Source organism: Plasmodium inui (assembly GCF_000524495.1).
Source record: "Plasmodium inui San Antonio 1 unplaced genomic scaffold supercont1.20, whole genome shotgun sequence".
Taxonomy (NCBI): domain Eukaryota; phylum Apicomplexa; class Aconoidasida; order Haemosporida; family Plasmodiidae; genus Plasmodium; species Plasmodium inui.
In genome coordinates, this window is record NW_008481854.1 from 406640 (window position 1) to 425625 (window position 18986).

General features: G+C 47.3%; 3 protein-coding genes across 3 annotated transcripts; 2 read left to right on the forward strand and 1 right to left on the reverse strand.

The window, feature by feature from the left end:
* Positions 1–1656: 1656 nt before the first annotated feature.
* Positions 1657–9033, reverse strand: C922_04210 (hypothetical protein; the record flags this gene model as incomplete). The annotated part of the gene is made up of 2 exons (XM_008819795.1): positions 1657–6702; positions 7633–9033. 2 exons carry the CDS (start codon positions 9031–9033, stop codon positions 1657–1659), a joined length of 6447 nt encoding a protein of 2148 aa, XP_008818017.1.
* A 1971-nt stretch (positions 9034–11004) lies between these two features.
* Positions 11005–14602, forward strand: C922_04211 (hypothetical protein; the record flags this gene model as incomplete). The annotated part of the gene is made up of 5 exons (XM_008819796.1): positions 11005–13672; positions 13777–13815; positions 13992–14049; positions 14191–14300; positions 14448–14602. The coding sequence occupies 5 exons, from the start codon at positions 11005–11007 to the stop codon at positions 14600–14602; spliced, it is 3030 nt and encodes a 1009-aa protein (XP_008818018.1).
* A 1435-nt stretch (positions 14603–16037) lies between these two features.
* On the forward strand, positions 16038–17967 carry C922_04212 (hypothetical protein; the record flags this gene model as incomplete). Its single annotated transcript, XM_008819797.1, has 8 exons — positions 16038–16092; positions 16514–16555; positions 16662–16767; positions 16907–16988; positions 17093–17176; positions 17326–17466; positions 17626–17683; positions 17858–17967. The coding sequence occupies 8 exons, from the start codon at positions 16038–16040 to the stop codon at positions 17965–17967; spliced, it is 678 nt and encodes a 225-aa protein (XP_008818019.1).
* Between the last annotated feature and the right edge of the window lie 1019 nt (positions 17968–18986).

Here is an 18986-nt window from a genome sequence, read left to right on the forward strand (position 1 = left end):
AAAAGAAAAAAATAGGGGCGGGGGGGAAACAAGCATTCACAAGTATACGCACGTATGAGCATATGTATCTTTCCACATGCTTACCCTCTTTACGTGGCTGCCTCTCGTGAATAGAAAACGGTAAATGGCAAACTTGGAGTAAAGCGCGCTTTCGCCTCTGTTCTCAGCGGATGAAGGAGCAGGAGCTCTCGGGGGGCTGCTCTCAGGGATGCGATGTTTCCTCCTTTGGTATATCCGTTGGACTGTTTTTTGCGGCGAAATTTGCTGCGAATTTTGAGGCGACTTGGGAGGTAAATTCTGAGGCTAATTTTGAGACGAATTTCGAGATAAATTTGGCGGTAAATTTTGAGGCCAATTTGGAGGCAGAATTTGAGTTTAATTTTTTTCCAGTTTCGTGGCAGTTTTTCTCGCTCGGCTGGCTCCTTGGCCAGAAAGTGCACATGTAAAAATGGGGTTCCCTCGCGGGGGCTTGCTCAGTGAACAGATACTACTATGGTACTTTCGTGCGTTGGATAACGCGCTGCGTGGTGACAAATGGGGTAACAGCAAGAATACTTGACGACTTTGTGAACGACAGTGCTACAACGAAATGCTCAGCCAATGCTCCGTCGGTCGGTCGCATGGTCGCTCGCTAGCCAATGGTTGCCTTGTTCAGCAGCGGCGGTGCTTCAGATAAGCATACGCGTAAGGGAGTCGTCCATATATGTTCACTTGGGCGGATGCACTTTCTTATGAGAAGCAAAAAAATGGCTGAGCTCCCCGCGCGTATGCGTGTGATGAATACGGCACTGCAAGGGGCGGGGAACTTCGCGCGATTTGCCCTTCATTTGTGCCTCGCGCGGAACCGTACAAATGAAGCAAACAATGCAAACATTGCGCTTGTTGAGAATACTTAGGAGACGTGCTTATTTCTTTTTCTACGCACCATTCACTGCAAGCGCGTACTTAAGCGAAGCGGGTTAATCCTCCTGGAGATGCGCCCTATGCTCGCTTGTGTCATATGTCTGCAACGTTGGCACATGAGCATGTCCTTGCTGAAGGAGGAAAAAAAAAAAAAAAAAAAAAAAAAAACCACCAAATGTGTACGTACCAGTGCTGGGAGGGTAAGGTCAAAAGGACAGACACCCCACTAATATATCAGCCTATCCGATGATACATACACGTTTTGATTTTTTACTTTTTCCTTCATGTCATAACGGTAAAGTTTGCACCATTTGGGAGGATAGCCTGTTTGGGCTCAGCCTTATACGGGGACCATATCAGATTGGACGCACCCAAGCAGGTGACACCTCGAGGTAGCATCCCAACTGGACATATTGTTTCCCCATTTTAGCTATTTCCCTTTTAACGTTTGTTCCCTCCTGCGTGTGCGAAGATAAGCAGGCATTATTCCCAAGAGGAGGGACCATTCCGTGGTGATCTCCACCCACTGGGGGGCACAGAGGTTATGTAAAAGTATAAAAAAAAGGGTTGGTTCAGTTGGACAGATAGGCAGATAGGCGCATGGAACGCCGGGTTAACGTTAAAGTTGCAAAAAAGGGAGAATGTGCCCTTGTAGAGGGAGAGGCGGCATCATAACGACGCGGTTAGTGGTAAGCAGATAGAAGGTCACGCAAATGGTCCACTAGAGAGTTGCACCGCGATACGGCTGCCCCCCTACGCATAGTAACTCGCGTGGATGTAATTGAGCACGAATGGGAAGGACGTGCGCACGGCCTTCAGCGTCCCGTAGTACCGGGCGAGGAGCCCCAAGTCTCGCGTCTCCCGAAGGCGGCTGAAAAAAGTGTGGCACAAATATTGCGGTTGACTCACCACATTTCGCGAAAGGAGACTCCTCTCCACATACATAGAATAATCGAAGAAGCGCGTCCAGTATTGGTTCCTCTTTATAAACAAAAGGAACGTTAAAAGGTTCAAAGCTTTTACATCAAACGGGTTATTGTGTAAAATTTCAATAACTTTTTTTTCTGACTTGTTCAGGTTATTTTCACACAAAAAATAAAAAACACTGGAATTGTAGAGGACAACAGAAAGAGGCAAGGAACTACAACATGGGGAAGAAAAGTCTTCTATGAGTAACATTCTCCGTAGCGCTACTTTGCATTGGACAAAATCTTTTCGTAAAAAATGATAAACAAATAACTCGTTGTATAAAAATGGGTTTTTATCATCGAGGTGCATTGCTTTGGAAAATATGCCCCTCAAAAAAGTTGTTGACTCTATGAGCAACTTTTTCTTCCTCTTTTTGTCAGCCCCGCGTTTCTCTCTTTCGTCATTTAAGTCTAACTGGAGCTTCCTCACGACACTGGAACAGTACACTAAGTAGGGGGACAAGCTAAACGGTTTTAACTGTAGACAATGATGAAAAATGTTTTTCTTTTCTGTGGAGTGAAAGGCACTCCTCTTCGGTGAGCAGCAAAGTATGTGAAGCATGTAGACATACGCCAGGAAGAACTTCCTCTTTGCCGTGACACATTTTTTAAAATAAACAAATGCTTCACCGTAGTCTCCTTTCAAAAGCGCAATAACACCATGTAGGTAGTAATCCAGGTGGTCCTTCCTGTACCGATAACTTTCTTTCCCCATTTGGCTGTACTGTCTGGCCTTCAAGGCTGTGTGGTTAACCCGCGCATTGTACAGCTGGAGAAGCCGCTCGATTTTCTGCTGACTTGTACATACAACGCTGTGCATATTTGTGACCGACTCGACGAATAGAACGATGGCGTCCTCTTCTCCCAGGGCATTTTCTCTCCACAAGGTATACTCACTTAAACAATATGCATTGACAAAATCGAAATGTCTGTGACAGAACCGGATGATGTGAAGAAGATCTGGTAGGGTTAGTTTTTCCATTCGAACGGATTTTCCAGACCATAGCGGATGATCAACACAATATAGAGATTGCTTTCCAACTGGAGGGAGCCTTTCCTCGTGACAGATTGGTCTATCCCCTTTTGGTGAAAATGCATCCACAGGACAAACATCGATAAGCTTCAATCTCGTCGCTAACCATCGTGCTGTCTTCAATGCGTCCTTATTTGATGGTATGTTCCCTTCCCAAATGATAGCCTTGTTTATTATCCACTGGGAGGAAGAGCCAAAATACACGCGAAAGAGACAAACGAAAAAATCGTCGTAGTAGGGGAGTACCCTCTGCTCAGGCAGGGCGTGTCCACTTCGAAGCAGAAGATCGAAATGGGCCAGGAATTGCTTCCCCGCCAGAAGTTGCTTCCGAGTCAGGTCCTCTACATTGCCTTCACCCGTAAAAGTGTCACGCTGCACAGTGTACCTCCCTAAAAGGCTCACTTCTCTCCCCCCAACCACCTCGTCACTCTCACTAGTACCACCCCCCCTGATGATGTCTCCACTATTTAGGTGCACCTTCCTCTTTACGCTTCTACACATTTGGAGTAGTCCTCTTCGGGGGACAATGACTCCATGGTGAGAAGTCATCTTCTGGTTTTCCCCTCCCCCATGGTGGAACCTCTTTACGTTTGTGTTCCCTTGCGCGTGCATGTGCTGGGGGGGGATACTGAGGAGGACTCCCCGAAGTGGACGGTGGTCTCTCCAGGGAGGCGCCTGCTGGGAGTACCCCCTGTCCTTCCGCTTCCCCACAGCTGAGTTTCGCATCCGCGCGTTGTGTTCACTTGACCAGGGGGGGGTCGTCGCTTTCCAATCGTTGTGGCTAGCGGCATTGGCGAAGTGGACGCCGTGATGGTTAGCAGAATTGACGAAGCTATCATTCGAGAGGCGCTCACCACCGATGTGGTCACTGGAGAAGAGGTCATGGGGATTCCCCCCCTGGAGAAGCTCCGCTCTGGAGAAGCGAGGCGGGCGCAATAGCCTGACCGGGCCCATGCAGCTCTTATGCCTATTCCTGTGGGGGGCACAGCCGAACGTCCCCTCCTTCTGCGTCTTTGTGTAGTCACTGGGGTTGTGCGCGAAACCCCCATTGGAACCCACGTTGCAAAAATAAAAGTTAAGAACTCTCCCTAAGTTGTAATTCATCTGGACGAACCTGAGTGTCGTTCTTTCCTCCCTCCTCTTAAGTTGTCCCGTCCCTATGAGTTTGTCTAGACAGACAAGAATGAATGGCTGCATGTCCGCCATGCCGCTCTGAGATGCACCTGGAACTTCCTGTGCGTGTAGCCGTGTGGACAAACTGGGGGTAGATCTCCTCACGTGGTTAAGCACTACCTTCGAGTACTCCGCCGCGCTCAGCCTACTCAGTAGCATCTTCTCGTATAGCTTGCCCCAGAGGAAGTGAACCAGCCCCGCGCCAGCTGCGCTAGTTGCGATAACTCCTGCAGTTTGGCTAGTCGCTCCAGTTTGGTTAGTCGCTCCAGTTTGGTTAGTCGCTCGATGTGCCCCCAGTACGCGGTTAACTCTTAAGAGGTACTCCCAACAGAGAGCATACCTTCTCAATTTCATTAATGCCATCACATAGACGTAAGTGAAGTAAAAATCGTGGAGGGGATATTCATGTCTGTACATATGGACAATCATTTCGTAATGCTCCTGCACATAGAGTGAGCAAAAGTGTAGTCTCCTTGCAGAGGACCATATTTTGCTCCAGCTAGATGTACAAATGGGTTCTTTTTTCTTCTTCTTTGGTTTGTTGTCCCGTCCAACTAGCTTAACCTCTACGCTTCTGTCCAATGTATGTCTTAATTTTGCTCTCGCTAGGGGGAAGCATTTGCTACTAACCATCCGTTCAAGGTGCCCAGGGTCGTAATTCCTTTGATTTAACCCTTCCAAGATTTGCATTTTCATCATTTTTTTTTCTTTCCCCCTTTTTGCGTTCATCAGGTTTGGGAATCGAGTCCAGTCCGTCCTGCTCTCTTCACAGTTTGACGCAACAAGGGAGGAGGCATAACCCCTATGGTGTTTATCACGGGAAGGATGAGCAGCAGTGGGAGCAGTGGGAGCGGTGGGACCGGTAGGAGCAGTCGCAGTTGGAGCAGTCGCAGTTGGAGCAGTCGCAGTTGGAGCAGTCGCAGTCGGAGCAGTCGAAGTCGGAGCAGTCGCAGTCGGAGCACCCACCCTGCACACTTTGATTGCCCTCGAATTCGAGCGCTCTTCCGAGATCCTCACCACAATAGGAGAGCTTTCACTGAAACTTCTCTTCTTCTTCAAGCGGGGGGGGGCATGAGGTGTAGCACCCTTACCAAGGATGTGTGCTCTTAAATGAGTATTTCTAAAGCCTTCGTGGGAGCCACTTATGGTTGGACAGGCTGAAAGGTTCCTCCCAGTGGGAGGATTCAACACCCGCTTGGAATGGACGAATGAATAATCCTCTTTGCCACCATGGTCAGACAACTGTACTGGAAAAACGGTTCGCTTTCCCTTTGAGTGGGTCCCGTTACACCTCCTTGCGTACTTCTTCTTCACCTTCTTAAAAGCGAATATTTCGTTCCTTCTGCATAGTTGTATGATTTCATCAAAAATGGTAGCAGCGTCGTTTTGTAGTTCCATCTTATGTCGTCTCTTCCCCTGTGTGGAGGTTGCCCTGGGGGATTGGTTTTTTTTTACTTTTTTTTTTCTGAACTGTTCAGGTAAAAATTGCGAAAAGGACATATGGCTGTCTTCGCTAGAGGAGTAATTGTACAAGCGGAAGAGCCGTTCGGGATTCGACATTGGGTGTGTGACGTCATCCCGTTTGGATTTCACCCTTTCTGTGATTTCATCCACGTGGTCACTGCCTCGTCGTTTCGCAGTAGAAGCTATATGTTCTGTTTTCTTTGTCTTTTTTGTCTTTTTTGTTTCTTTTGTTTCTATCTTTTCTGTTCTTGTTTCTTTCTCCGCTCCACGTGCAGATAGTTTTCCCCTCGAAGAAAGAGCCCCGTTTGCCTTGACCCATTCCGCACCAATGTCACAACGTCCGGGGCGCTGACCTTCGTTCGCAGGGGTGGCTCCGTTTTTACGTAAACCGCTTTTGCTGTAATACCCCCCTGCGGGGAGGTAAAACTGAAGAAGGCTGTCTTGCAGCTGGCTGTATGCCAAGTGGTGAAACATAACATCCTCATCCTCTTCATATGTGATTCTTTTTTCTGTTAAATTGGAGTCTTTTGCGACGTCTGAATGGGGTCTACCTGGGAAGACACCATTTTTATCTGCGCACAGGTTCGGAGCACCCATTAGGGTCCCCCCTCTTGGTGGCTTCTCCTTCGCCGCATTACTACTACGGCTGCTTCTCTTTCTCTTCCCCTTTCGGAAGGACCTCCCCAAATGGATATCCCTACGCAGTTGCTCGTCAAAATCGGCGAAGTGCAAAAACAACTTGTCGAAAATGAATCCCATGGATGAGCAGGACCGCCTATCAGAAGTGAAGTCCTCATTTTGGAGCAGCGTGTAGAGGTAGGACTGTTCCAAGGCGTCAGACTTAGAAGAGGGACCACTGAAATTGTTGTAACAAGCAAGGGCTCCCTCGTTGGAAGCTCTGCGGGAGTTGTTCTTTTCCCAGTTGTCCTCAAAAGTGCAGAAGAAATTTATGTCATCCTCTTCGCATAAGAAACTGAGGTATGCCAATTTGTTTTGTTCTATTCCGTTTTTTTTCTTCTTTTGAATTTTCTCCTTTTTTTTTTTTTTTTCTTCAACTTTTTTCCGGTGTCGCGGTTCTTCATTTTGAACGGCGTGAAGTTCTTTTCGGGATGTGCACCTGTTGGCGCCAATGCGAAGCGGATCAATTTGGCCTATGCAGCACTGTGAAGGAGGAAGCAATAGTTAACGCGTCCAAGCGAAGATTTATACACTTCCTGGCGGATAAGAGCTCCACCCCGAGTGTGTTGTCCCTCTTGGGGGGAGAGTCAAGCAGAAGGGGGGATCTCCACTTTACACACCGTTCCTTTGTGCAGTCGTTTCAGCTGGACCTTTCACATAGAGCGATTCCCTGAGATGTAATAACTCCCAGTTTCAATTAAATAGCAAAAGGAAGACTCATGAAGGTATATGTTCACGAATTGGTTTTCTTAAAAATGGGGATTATGCCTCCACACGTGTTCTCGTGCGTGTGCGCGAAGTGGTGGAGACGGAGGAAGCAGCTGGAAAGGCGGGCAAAGACGGGGCAAGAATGGGGAAAGAAGAATGGGGAAAAAAAGGAGGAAGGCAGGGAGAAAAAGGCAAAAAGAGAACATAGACGGAGGACATAAAAAGAGAACCCAAAAGGAAGACACAAAAAGAGGACACAAAAGGAGGACACAGAAGGAGGAGACAAGAGGATGATACAAAAGGAGGGCACAGACGCAGAACACAAACAGAAAACCTCCAGCAAGGCCAAGATTGAGAAAAAACGCGTAGCCTCGCCACACACGTGTGTAGGCCCTAGCACAACATCTCGCGACGAGAAATTATTTTATTTTTTTTTTTTTTACCTGGTGTGCATTTCGGGCACGTACAAAATGGGCCCAGAAGGCTTGCCCCTATAAATGCCCAAACGATTGACAGGCGAATCGTTTTGTTTGTCTGTATGTCTGTCTGTTTGTTTCTTTTATTTTTTCTTTCCTCGCAGCCTCGCGGGTGGGCCATCAAAAGCGTGAAGTGCGTACAAGCAGGCGTAACTGCCGGTGGCCGCGGGGCATGTCCCCCATGTGGGCTGCTCCGCTAGGATTCCTTTATACCGCCACACCTCTACACGGCGGCCCGCCTGTGCCTTTCCTTCTCCTTCTGGTACGCCTCCTTTAAGAGCTTATGCTTGGCCATGAGCTTCAACGAGGACATCACAAATGGATAGAAGTTAAAAAATTTGAACGTGAGCTCTTTATTCCACGTCAGCTTCAACTGTATTTGTTCCTGGAGAAGTGACTGAAGGAAGTTAATTTCTGCTGCTGACTTCTGAGCAATGAGAAGGAGCTCTGAGATGTCATGTGGGAGCTGCTCTATAGTTGGAATGGTCGGGTAATTAAAATTGTCTTCATTTATATCGTCGCTGAAGTCGACGTCCTGCTTTCCCAGGCTACTTAACTTAGTGTTGACTCTCTTTTTTACGATCCTATGTATGTTACAGAATTCGTTGATAATGTGTTCCTTGTCTTTTATGACAGCTAGGATGTTGAATCGGCCGTCTCCTCGGCTGCTGCCATTACCGATAGCGCTACCATTGCCGCTTCCACCACCGCTACCATTGCCGCTTTCACCACCACTGCCATTGCATATCTCGTGGATTTCCTTCTGTATGTGTTCCCTGGCGAGATCAATCCAACTGCGCTCTTGTGCTGAACCATTCGTATCTCCGATTAGCACAGGCCCCTCCTGTAGCCCATCCAGCATGTACACACTCCCGCCAAATTGTATATACGAAACGAAGTGAAACGAGTCGTTGTTTCTCCCTTTCTCGTCACGAAGGTCCTCCTTTTCTATATATATGGGAGGCTTATACGAATTGTGTATATTTCGAAGGAAGTTACAGTTGGAGAGAGTGAGGCCTTTCATAGAACTATCAAAGTTACTACTAAACGATTTGATGTTTTTTATTTCTTCGTTCAGTTCCACCTCTTTGTTTAGGACAATGGATAGAATGGCCTGCGTGGCACATGCGTTCGGGATCACCTGTTTTGCAAAAAAGAGATCTTCCGGTACACTGTGATGTATGAACTTATTCCTATTATAACTCTTTCCAATGTTAAATAAGAAAATGATTCCATAGATGTTGCTTTCGTTTTTTATTAGCTTGTTGTATTTGACTTCTGTTGTGACGGAGCTGCTATACAGCCCCTTCTGTAGACCTGCCCTATCCGGGGGCGTCTCCCCAGCGGTACTCCCAACGGGGTTCCTCTCAATAGCACCCTCCCCCATGGGGGTGGCCCCCCCCTCTTTCACCCCCTTCTCCTTCTCACTCCGATACTCGTCGATACTGAGGACATTCTCTACGCTGACCACATCCCTGTTACAGATGTAGTCATCGAAAAAATCCATGCCGTATACGTCCTCCACGGAGAGGTTCTTCGCCCCCATCCGATTCAGCATGTCATTGAAAATGCACGGGTTGCTCTCGATTAGGCACCATTCACTCAGGCTGTCGTTACCGCTCTTCTGCATTGTTCGGGGGATAAGCGGTGCGTGAGGAGTTGGAATGGGGCGAGGCCAGGAGGTGGGAGTAGCTCATAGACATACGTCAATGTGTTGGCGTTGAGCTATGTGGTCTGTTGGCGCTTCCTTATCTGGTGTGTTTTCTTAACCTTTCTCGTTTATTCCCTTGTTTTATCCCGTGTGCTTCTTTTCTCCCCGTTGGCGCGCAACTTGTCGACAGGCCACTCAATTCTCCTTTGCTGCGCCGCTTGGGTGGCTTCCTCAAACTGCTTCCTAACCCGCCTCTAGCCTGTTACGTCTAACCTCTAACCCAGCTCACGACGGGGCCACGCGATGCGCTCCCGACGCCGTCCCAGGTGTGCACAAATATTGCAACAAAGGCGATTTGCCTTAACGAGCAAAATGAGCCAAATTAGGGAATCCCTTCCAAATCGTAGTAAGTTACCTCCTAGGGGAAAACAAGCTGTTACAACGTTAAAGCGATTTTGGTAAAATGAAGTGTCACTGCACATGCACAGCGTGTAATGGAAAAACGTACACGAACATGAAAGGGGTGGAAGGAGGTGGCGGACGACAAAAAAATCCCTATTGGTACCTCCAAATGGTGGAAAAAGAAAAAAAAAAAAAAAGGATTCCTCTCTCCTTGGGGTGATTACAATGCGGTCTGTATACTTAGCGGTTTGGGCCTGCCATGGCTCATGTCACGAGGTTGGAAAGGGTCCCCATGCGGGTTTAAATGGGTGTATGTATCTGCGTGTATATGAGCTTATGTATGCCTGCTTATGTGCCGCTCACCCACCTATGCGTGCTTCTTTGCTCCGCTCCGGCCCTCTCACGTGACGGATTCTGGGGCAAAACGGGACGCAACAGAATTGAAGATTGAAAGTGCATCAAATGCGCGGGGGCGAAAGAACACGTGGGGAGCGGACGTGACAAACAGGTGCCTATAGCTGGATGAGCCGCGCATAGGCAAGCATACATACACGCTTACGTGCATACATACATACGTATACACTTGCATTTGCAAAGGCTGAACACACATAGGTACTTCTTTCCCCCTTCAAATTGACCCTCCCCCCAGTCCGCCCTTCTGAGTCATGCTTACAGATAAGCATATGCATTTCTCTTTTTTCTTCTTTTTCTCCTCCCAAGTGACTTTCCCAGTCCTCCACTGGCCCACCGGCTCCTCCAATCGAGTTGGGCTTTGTCTACACAGAACACAGTCTCATCGAGGTAGATTCAAAGGGACTTAAAAAAAAAAAAAAAAAAAACTGGAGCGTCAGCGGTTGACACGTAAGCAAGGCGCAAAAGGGGAAAAGAGTAAAATTATAGCAATCAAACAGGAGAAGCCAACAGAAGTGAAGTCAAGCCGAACTGAACCCAACCGAACCGAACGAAACCATCACGTTGTACACGCGGTCGAAGCATTAGTGACGGCCCGGCAGAGCCAAGCGTAGCAATTTTCCCTCCCCAAAGGGCCATTCTCCATCCCCGTTTGAATTACCCAGGCGGGAAATCCCAATCGTCTAGCAGCGACATAGGAGGAAAAAGGGGAACCTTTTTAAATAGAACCGTTCGCATACCCAACGGAGCGACGCAGGCAGGCGCTGAAGGCGGCACCATGAATTGAGCGAAGCGAAGCAGCAGGGGAGAAGAAGCGGCCAATTGACAAAATAACCAATCGGGAAAGTGGAAGAGAAGGCGCCGCGTCGCTAAAAATGGTACGAGTGGGAGGTCGGTCTTGAGCCAACAGGTACAGCCAGGCAGGGAAGAAATCACAAAACCAGACACACGTTTGTGCTGCTACCCGGACGTTCGACCGCTCCCCAGGGTGCTCGCCGCGTGTGAAAGTACACTTCATCGCGCGGCCGTGCACCCGACCATCGTTGCAACGAACAGGGGCAATCCGGCCAACTCAGTCAACCCTGCCACCGCCGCTAACCGCGCTAACCCTGCTAACTCTGCCAAAGGAAGACCACCATGTCCGAGTACCAAATATCCAGTGTGTACTTCTCGAAGAAGAACAAACTGTTGTTGCTGATCTGTGTGTTTTTCTTCTCCTGCTCAACGCATATATTTAAAAATGTATTTCCCTTTCTGTTTATGCTGACTGGGGTGCACAACCAGATCGACATTGAGAATGTGGCTCATCAGGAGGGGAGGTTCCCCGAAAGGGAGGGGCAAGCGGTACAGACTGATCCATTTGGACAGTCCGCTGCATTTTCTTTAGGTAATAACCGACCTGTGACTGTGTCCCGGCAAGCGATGAACGACCACACCTTCTTCGAAGCGAAAGCCCGAAATAGTCACTCGATTTATCTATACAGTAACATCCTGTCGCTCATTTACTGTAGCTCTCTAGTGACGTACATCTTCATCCTGATATTCGATCTGGGAAAAAAGAATTACGTCGTAAATAGCTTCTACATCGTTAACTTGGTCTCTCATTTTATCATTTTTCTGCTTCTGAGTGATATTCAAATGAGGAATACAGATTTGCGTGTAGTTACAAGCGGGGTGGACACGAGCATGTCGAGGCTTTCCATCCCCCTAGTTGGAAGGATACCCATGGGAAGGTACTCAGACGTGGAGAGAAAAGCTTCCCCAAATGATGGTCTTGCAAAACGGAGGGATATCAATTTTTACTTTAAGAGGAATCTCCAGGATAGGCTGAACTCGGGGGAGTTCCTCAGCGTGGGGCTGTTTCAGGGGAGCGCCCTGCAGTTTATCCTGGGTGGTGGAAGCGTGGGAAGCGGCGAAGAGGATAACCAGAATAAAGACAACAAGGAAGACAAAGACGAAGACCAAAACAACAGTGATAGACGCCAAAACGGCAGTGACAGGGACGCAGCCCACACGTACGAAAGGAAGTACCTCAATTTGCTGTACCTCTTTATTATCGTCAGCTCCATATGCAGTGGATACATCAAAATATACCAGAAAAAGATAATGTATTGTATCTTTTACGTGAACATAGGACTCATCACCTCGCTGCTGATCCTAATGAACAACCTCTGTAAGCTCTTCGCTCACTCGCTCAACTACGTCGTTACGAGTAGTAACTCCAACACGGACATCAGCGATTACATAATTCTCTTTCTAGTCATCGATATGTTTGGCTTCTTAATGATTCTGATCTTTACGTACAAGTGGTTCTATCAGAAGAAACTGTGGGTGAACATGCATAGCATCTTCTACAACTATAAATATGTCTGCTTCTATCACAAGGAGACTTACTATCTCTATTCCGTCGACAAAGACATCGACAATATTCTGGTCCACATCGATATGTGTGGAGATGAAAATATCAAGATTAGCTTTTGCGCCTACATGAATTTGAACAAGTCCATTTTTTATGATTACTTTCGCCTGAACACGTTCAGAAAGAACAAACTTCGCATTTTGGAAATTCAAGACGAGAGTCTCGAGGTGAAGAGTACCTACAGGGTGATGGACCCCCCAGGGGAAGTAGACACTCCGAGTGGGGAATGTGGTCATCGCAGCCAGAGGTCTCAAAGGGGCACACTTCCTGAACGTTCTGAAGGAGACCAACTTGGCACTCCATCCTTCAGCAGGAAGAAGAAACACAGCTACACCATGAAGCCGTACAAAATATGCATAGAGCCTCTGAGCAGCTTGGCCAATTTAGGCCCCAAGGGGGCGCAGGACCTATGCGAAAAGGCAGCTCCAAAGAACCAGTTAGAGGCCAACCAGTTAGAGGCCAGCCAGTTTGCCTCCAACGGGATGGCTTCCTACCGGCTGAGCGGGGAGAAAGCTGAGGCCGAGCAACAAATGGACGCCGCTGATCGGGACGAGGGGAACGTCCAAACAGAGAAGATCGGGAAGATTCCCAGCTGCGTAAAGAAGCAGAGGAGGAGGCTGGCCAAGGGGGACTCGGTGCACTTTCTGGACCAACCCGAGGAGGAAGCGGCCTACAAGGACCAAAAAGAGGACCTCCACCTACCCCATGATCGGAGTATCACGGAAGGACCGCACGGGGGTGTAGAAGTGAACGTAGCGGAGGAAGCGAAGGAAGCGAAGGAAGCGAAGGAAGCGGAGGAAGCCGACCGAGTGGACGAAGCGAACGATGTAGAGGGTGCCAAACTCTCCAGGGAAGAAGAAGTGGACCCCCAGGAAAGGGAAGAACAGAAAAGGAATGTTTTATTAATCCCAAACTGCGATGAAGAGTGCAACAGGAATGTAGACTACTACGACGAGTGGGGGGTGTGCGACGACAGGCATGGAAGGGACGATAGAGACAACGCAGGAGCATTCTTCCTCAGTAGAGACGATGAAAGCAACGGCGAAGTGAAAAACACAATTCTGAATATCTACCAAGGGATAAAACAATTCAGCTCCTCCTTCACATTTTATTTTCTCTTCTTCATCTTTATCTATGCTTTTCTCATATCCATTATGCACATTTTTATTAACTACTTTTTTTACATTTACCTGTTTGTGTTTAATATTAACATTTATGTGTCCAATGTGTATACCATCATCATGACGTCCGTTTCACTTATCGCCATTCCTTTTTCTGGCTACATCGTGGACAACATAGGATCGTTTCTGTCCCTCCTTCTTTGCTCTTCCTCCTTCATCTTGGTGGCCATATCGGGGTCCATATACTGCTACAAGTTTAACCTGAGTAAGGAGCGGACTGAACCGGAGAGTGGCCTCCCGCTGGATTTTTTTTTTTTCCCAGCATCACTTCCACTTCGCATCTTCACACCTTCACTCACCATTTTGCAGATTCGGAACCCCTCGCCTTTCTCTTCTTCAACCTCATAGGTTACAAAAAGGAAAGAGCAAACGGAGAAGTGTAGAATTGGCCTGTCCCTGATGGTGGACATAGCCAGTGTCCCTTTGGGGAAAGCTTTCCCCTTCGATAAGCGGCTCCGCGAAATGGGCATTTTATTTTTTTTTATTTTTTATATTTTCTTATTTTTTTTCTTTTTCCCGAACAGGCATCAGCGAGTCTATCATCCCCACGGTTATCATTTCGCAGATCCCCACTCATCTGTGGTACGTTGGAGGAAGCGTCTATACGCGAGAGTACTTCCCTGTGTGTACCTACTTTCTGTCTGCACCTACTTCCGTCTGCCCCCAGATCACCCTGACACCTCGTGACGCCTGCCTCTTTCACCCCGCCCCAACACTATATAGCGTGAAGAATAATGAAAATATCACTTCAGCCTTTGCCATCTTCGAGTTAGTTACGATGATAATCATCAGTCTGAACAATTACATTTTTGGCTGTTTCTTGATTAAAGAAGGTAGGGTCAACTTTCTCCGAGGGGCAGCCCCCAGTTGGTTCCCCTCCCTCCCTTTCCGCCGAATTGTGTCTGCGCATATGTGTAAATAAATGTATATAGATATGGCACATGGACGTCTGTGCCTCTCCCCATCCTTCCTCCTCACAGAGTACCTAAAGGGTCTGTATGTATTGTTTTTTTTCGTCATCCTGGTGATCATCCTTATCCTTTGTTTATTTGTCACCATTTACCTCAAGAACAAGCGGAGCGCGCGCGCATACAAGAGCCCCCGGGACGCCGAACTTGTGCAGCCTCTCCTCTGAAGCAGCCCCCGGTCACGACGGCCACCATGGACTTAGTGAATGCGCACCACAGCTCCGCATGAGCTTTTATTTTGGTTCCCCTTTATTTTAATTCATTATATCGTTTTGGTCCTTTTTTTTTCTTTTTTTAAAATATTGTAGTATGAAGGGTCTCTTTTATTCCCTTTTTTGTTTCCTTGTGTAAAATGTTTAACCAAATTAACTTCTTCATGGTGGGCCCTGAGAAATGCTATCCCTCAGTTGTGTCTTTTATAACCTCTTTTATGTGAGTTTCACGAAAATTTAAGGGAAAAAGGGAAGTGAAGGTGCGACCCTTTTGGGAAAATCGCATATGATGTGGTGTGGCGTCCCCTTCTCTCGTTCACTTCCCCGGTTTAGTTCTTTCTTGCGAATCGTCCAATTCGGCCACCAGACAAGGCTGCCTCTTGTGGAGTGACAAAGTCAAAATGTTTGCAATTCCTCTTTTGGGGGGTCCCCAAAACGGGTACATGCTTACACGTGTAGGCAAATATATTCATTTATAGGAATGCTATCGTGCCGAATGGCCAGGTCCCCTATGCAGTCCCCGAGCTAGCAGAAAGGGGAAAAAAAAGAACGGCGAAACGGCAGGGCAGCCAAAGGGAATCTGCATGGAAGCTACGTAGAAGCTGCGTGTAGGTACAACAGCGCTTTGGAAAAAAAAAGAAAAAGGAGGTACAGTTACATGCCCTGCGACTTACAAATATTTTAACACCTTTCGTTTCCCTTCCTTCTGCAACTGTTTAGACAAAATTTTACGTTTAATGATGACTACCGCAGTGACCAGGTAGCCAAAAAGAAAGAGGAGAAAAAAAAAAAAAAAGAAAAAAATATATGAACAAATCAGGCGGAAATGCTTCAAATGGGCATATCTAAATGGCGAGTGTGTAAAATCGACGTACAAAATGGTGCCAAGGAGTGTCAAATGGACAAATAATGCACATGAATGGGTCAGGTGAAAATAGCCAAATTGGACACAAAAAAAAAAAAAAAATGGTATGAAAAATCATACGAACAAATCGTACCCACAAATCTCACAACATTAAACTGATGTACAAAATGCTGCCCCCACATTTGTGTTAAAAGAAAAGAAAAAAAAAAACTGAATGACAATTAAGCATAACAAGGCGTCGAAACTGGCTACATAAAAAAAAAGTGACAAATAAATTTGATTATCCTTTCGAAACGCATCTTTTGAGGGGTAAAAATTTTGCGTGCCCTCCAAATGGGGCAACTCCCGCGTAAATATGTGTAAATATACCTATACATATGTACACACACTTCTGCCGACCGAACTGCCTCTCCTCTCGTCTGCGGAACCCGCCACACCATTAGAAAAAACTGCTTGTGCGCATTCGCCGCCACCCTCTGAGGAACCACACGAACGGGAAACCGACGCCAAAACTTGTTTTTTAAAATGTCATACAACAAGAATTATGGAGGACAGTTCATGGGGCTTCGTCCAACGGGAGGTAAGGCGGGACCGGAACGACATCCATCGCGGCATCGAAGGCTGCATTCGGATCAGATGCTTATCGGATGTGTACTTGTGTGCAACCATATGTACTACATATGTATCTATGCATATGTATAAAACTCAGCACAAACGTGTGTGGGGAGGGGGAGAGCGCCCGGGTGGCGCACTGTAGAGAGAGCATGCACAGAAATGAGATGGCGAAGTTACACATGATAGTAACGACCATGCGGACCAGAAGTGGCATGTTCGCTTCCCTATGTCTTTCTTCAATAAACGGTGAAGCTACACACCATTGGGGAAGTTACGCCAAGGTGTGTCCCGTCTAGAAGTAGTCATACAGGATGTTTAGCCCCCACATTTTGGTGTAGCCTCCAAAAGTGTCTAATCCAAGCAAGCGTCGCCCCTTCCTCCCGCAGAAGATAGATACACAATTCGAATTACGGTTGACACTGCACAGAGTGATGATTCCGCGTGCCACTTGGTGTAAATTGTGGAAGACGTTGGCAATTTTTTCCGCACCTTCATATGCACATTTTTCTCCCCTCCTCCCGTTCCCCCTTTTAGATAAAAAGAACGAGAACAAGATGACAGAAGAGTCGTCTAAAAAGATATTTAAAAAAGAGGAAAAGAAGCCTGCGTACAAAGTTATTTTCATCCTCTCCGATTTAAGGTATCTTTAAAAAAGACTCGAGATGAGGAAGAGAAAGAGAGAAGGTGTTTTGCCCCTTGCGTTTCCCATATGTAGCCCTCTTTTCGGTGACATCACCTTTTTTTGTTTTTTTTTTTATTTATTTTTTTTTTTTTTCAAGGGGAATAAACTTACCAGAGATGCAGAATGGAGAGGTATATTTCTTCTGTACGGCGATATTCGACAACGACGATGTGAAGACGGTAAGACGTGAGAGGATTATCACAACAAATGCCATGGGGGATTCTTCTCTGACCCCAGGAGACGCCTCCTCATATCTGTGTCTTTCTCCTTTTTCTCTATGCAGTCCATGTCGAAGTCCAACTACAACTCTTCCTTCGTCCGAGGGCAGTACGTCCTGGGGGCCTACTCACTTGAGTTGAACGAGGAGGTAAGACAGTCGACCCAGTTCTCCGCCACTGCGCCACTCCAATACGCAGAGGTGTGTGTCTGTGTGTCTGTCTGTCTGTGTCCGTTGCCCAACTTCTACGTGTGCATAGAGGTATATCATTTTCTCCACCGTTGCCCGATTTTCCCCAGATTGTCTTAAAAATCCCCGAGGGGTCCAACTTCGCACGAGTGTACGTGTCCCACCTGACCGTCACAGATGATGAGGGAACAAGAAATATAAAACTGGAAGGAATAGGATACACAGACCCGTTTAAGCTCAATGAATGCCATGTGAGGAAAAGGAAGGAACGGCGGCGACCCGAAGCGGGAGACGCCCATGTGTTTTTTTTTTTTTTCTTTTTTTTTGCCCCACGACGCTTCCTTTGATGGTTTCCTATTTTGTTTCGCTACCTTCTGTGACACTTTTATATATTTTTTTCCTTTTTTCAGGTTTACCCATACGCGAGATGCCAGCTAAACACGGCAGTTGGTGCGGAGGAGACGAAAGGTAGGCCCTTAAAGAGGTCCCGCAGGTTGGCGGCCTACGGTGGTTGAGGCAGCCGATACATGACACAGTCACGTGGCGCAGCTAAGTGGCACGATCCATCGTGCCGTGAAAGCTGGCCCATATACACACACACAGACATGGGAACAAACGCCACTCCCCTTCAACCATATTTAGCATCCCTCCGGATGTGCGTCAAGTGCGTAGACAGCAGTCATCCGGCAGTGATAAAGGAGACGGAAGAATTTAATGTCATCGAGAAGTTTAGAAGCCTGTCTGGGGAATGAACCACGCTGCTGTTTTTCCTTTTTTTTTTATCGCTTTGACGTCTCTCGCTTTTCACTTCTATTCGTCTCTATTTCTTTTATTATTTTTCATTTTCTCTTATTTTTTTCATTTTTTTTTATTTTTTTTTTACTTTTTCAACTTATTCGACTCTGTCCGGCTCATTTCGCCCCGCTATGCTTTTGTTCTTTGTTGCGTCCGCCGGCTGGCCCATTTGGCCTTTCCGCCGCTTTGCTGCTTGTTACTCCCTTTGAACTTTTATAACTGCGTCCCTTTGTGGTCCTCGTTCGTCGCCTTCTAACGAGTGAAGGAGTCGCGGTCGCTACGCAGTGGCGAAGTCGCGTGCTCATATCTGTTCTGCCTTTTGGCTTCCCACTTCCATCCCTCCATCGCTTCTCCAATGGGGGGATTCCCCTAAAGGTGCTGTATAGCCCATTTTCACGTTCCAGGTCCTTTCTCTTTTTTCCTTTCTCCGCACTTTTTAATCCATTTTGTCCGCAGTTTCTTTGGCTTCAATTCGGCACATATTATGCGGCTATGCAATATTGCCCCGCCCGATAGGGGTCTGCACTCTCCCCTGGCGGACGGACGAATAGAAGCAGATTTAAAAGGTGTCGACTTGGAAGACAGTCTAGCTGCACAGATTGGGTGTACTGTGCTTTGTCAAAATGGGTATGTTCCTAAACGGGTTTACGATGCCAAAGAAAAAGCAGCAGCGAAAGGAGCATCGAAAGGAGCAGCCCAGGCAGCAGCAACAGCAATAGTAGCGCGTGAACTGCTCACTTCCTCCTGCTACAAACATACGGGAAGTAGTGCCGTAAAACAGGATAATCGCGTAACGGCAGAACTGCTGCTAGCTTAACGCTTATGAGCTTGGGCGTAGAACAGTTCACACGTGGGCTCGTTCGTTGACCAAGAACCCTCCGTGGTGTGCCTCCCAATGTGCAACTCTCAACATTTGCTTCTATGTTGCCATCTCCTACTCGATATAGCTCAGAAACAATTGCGAATGTTTGAGTGT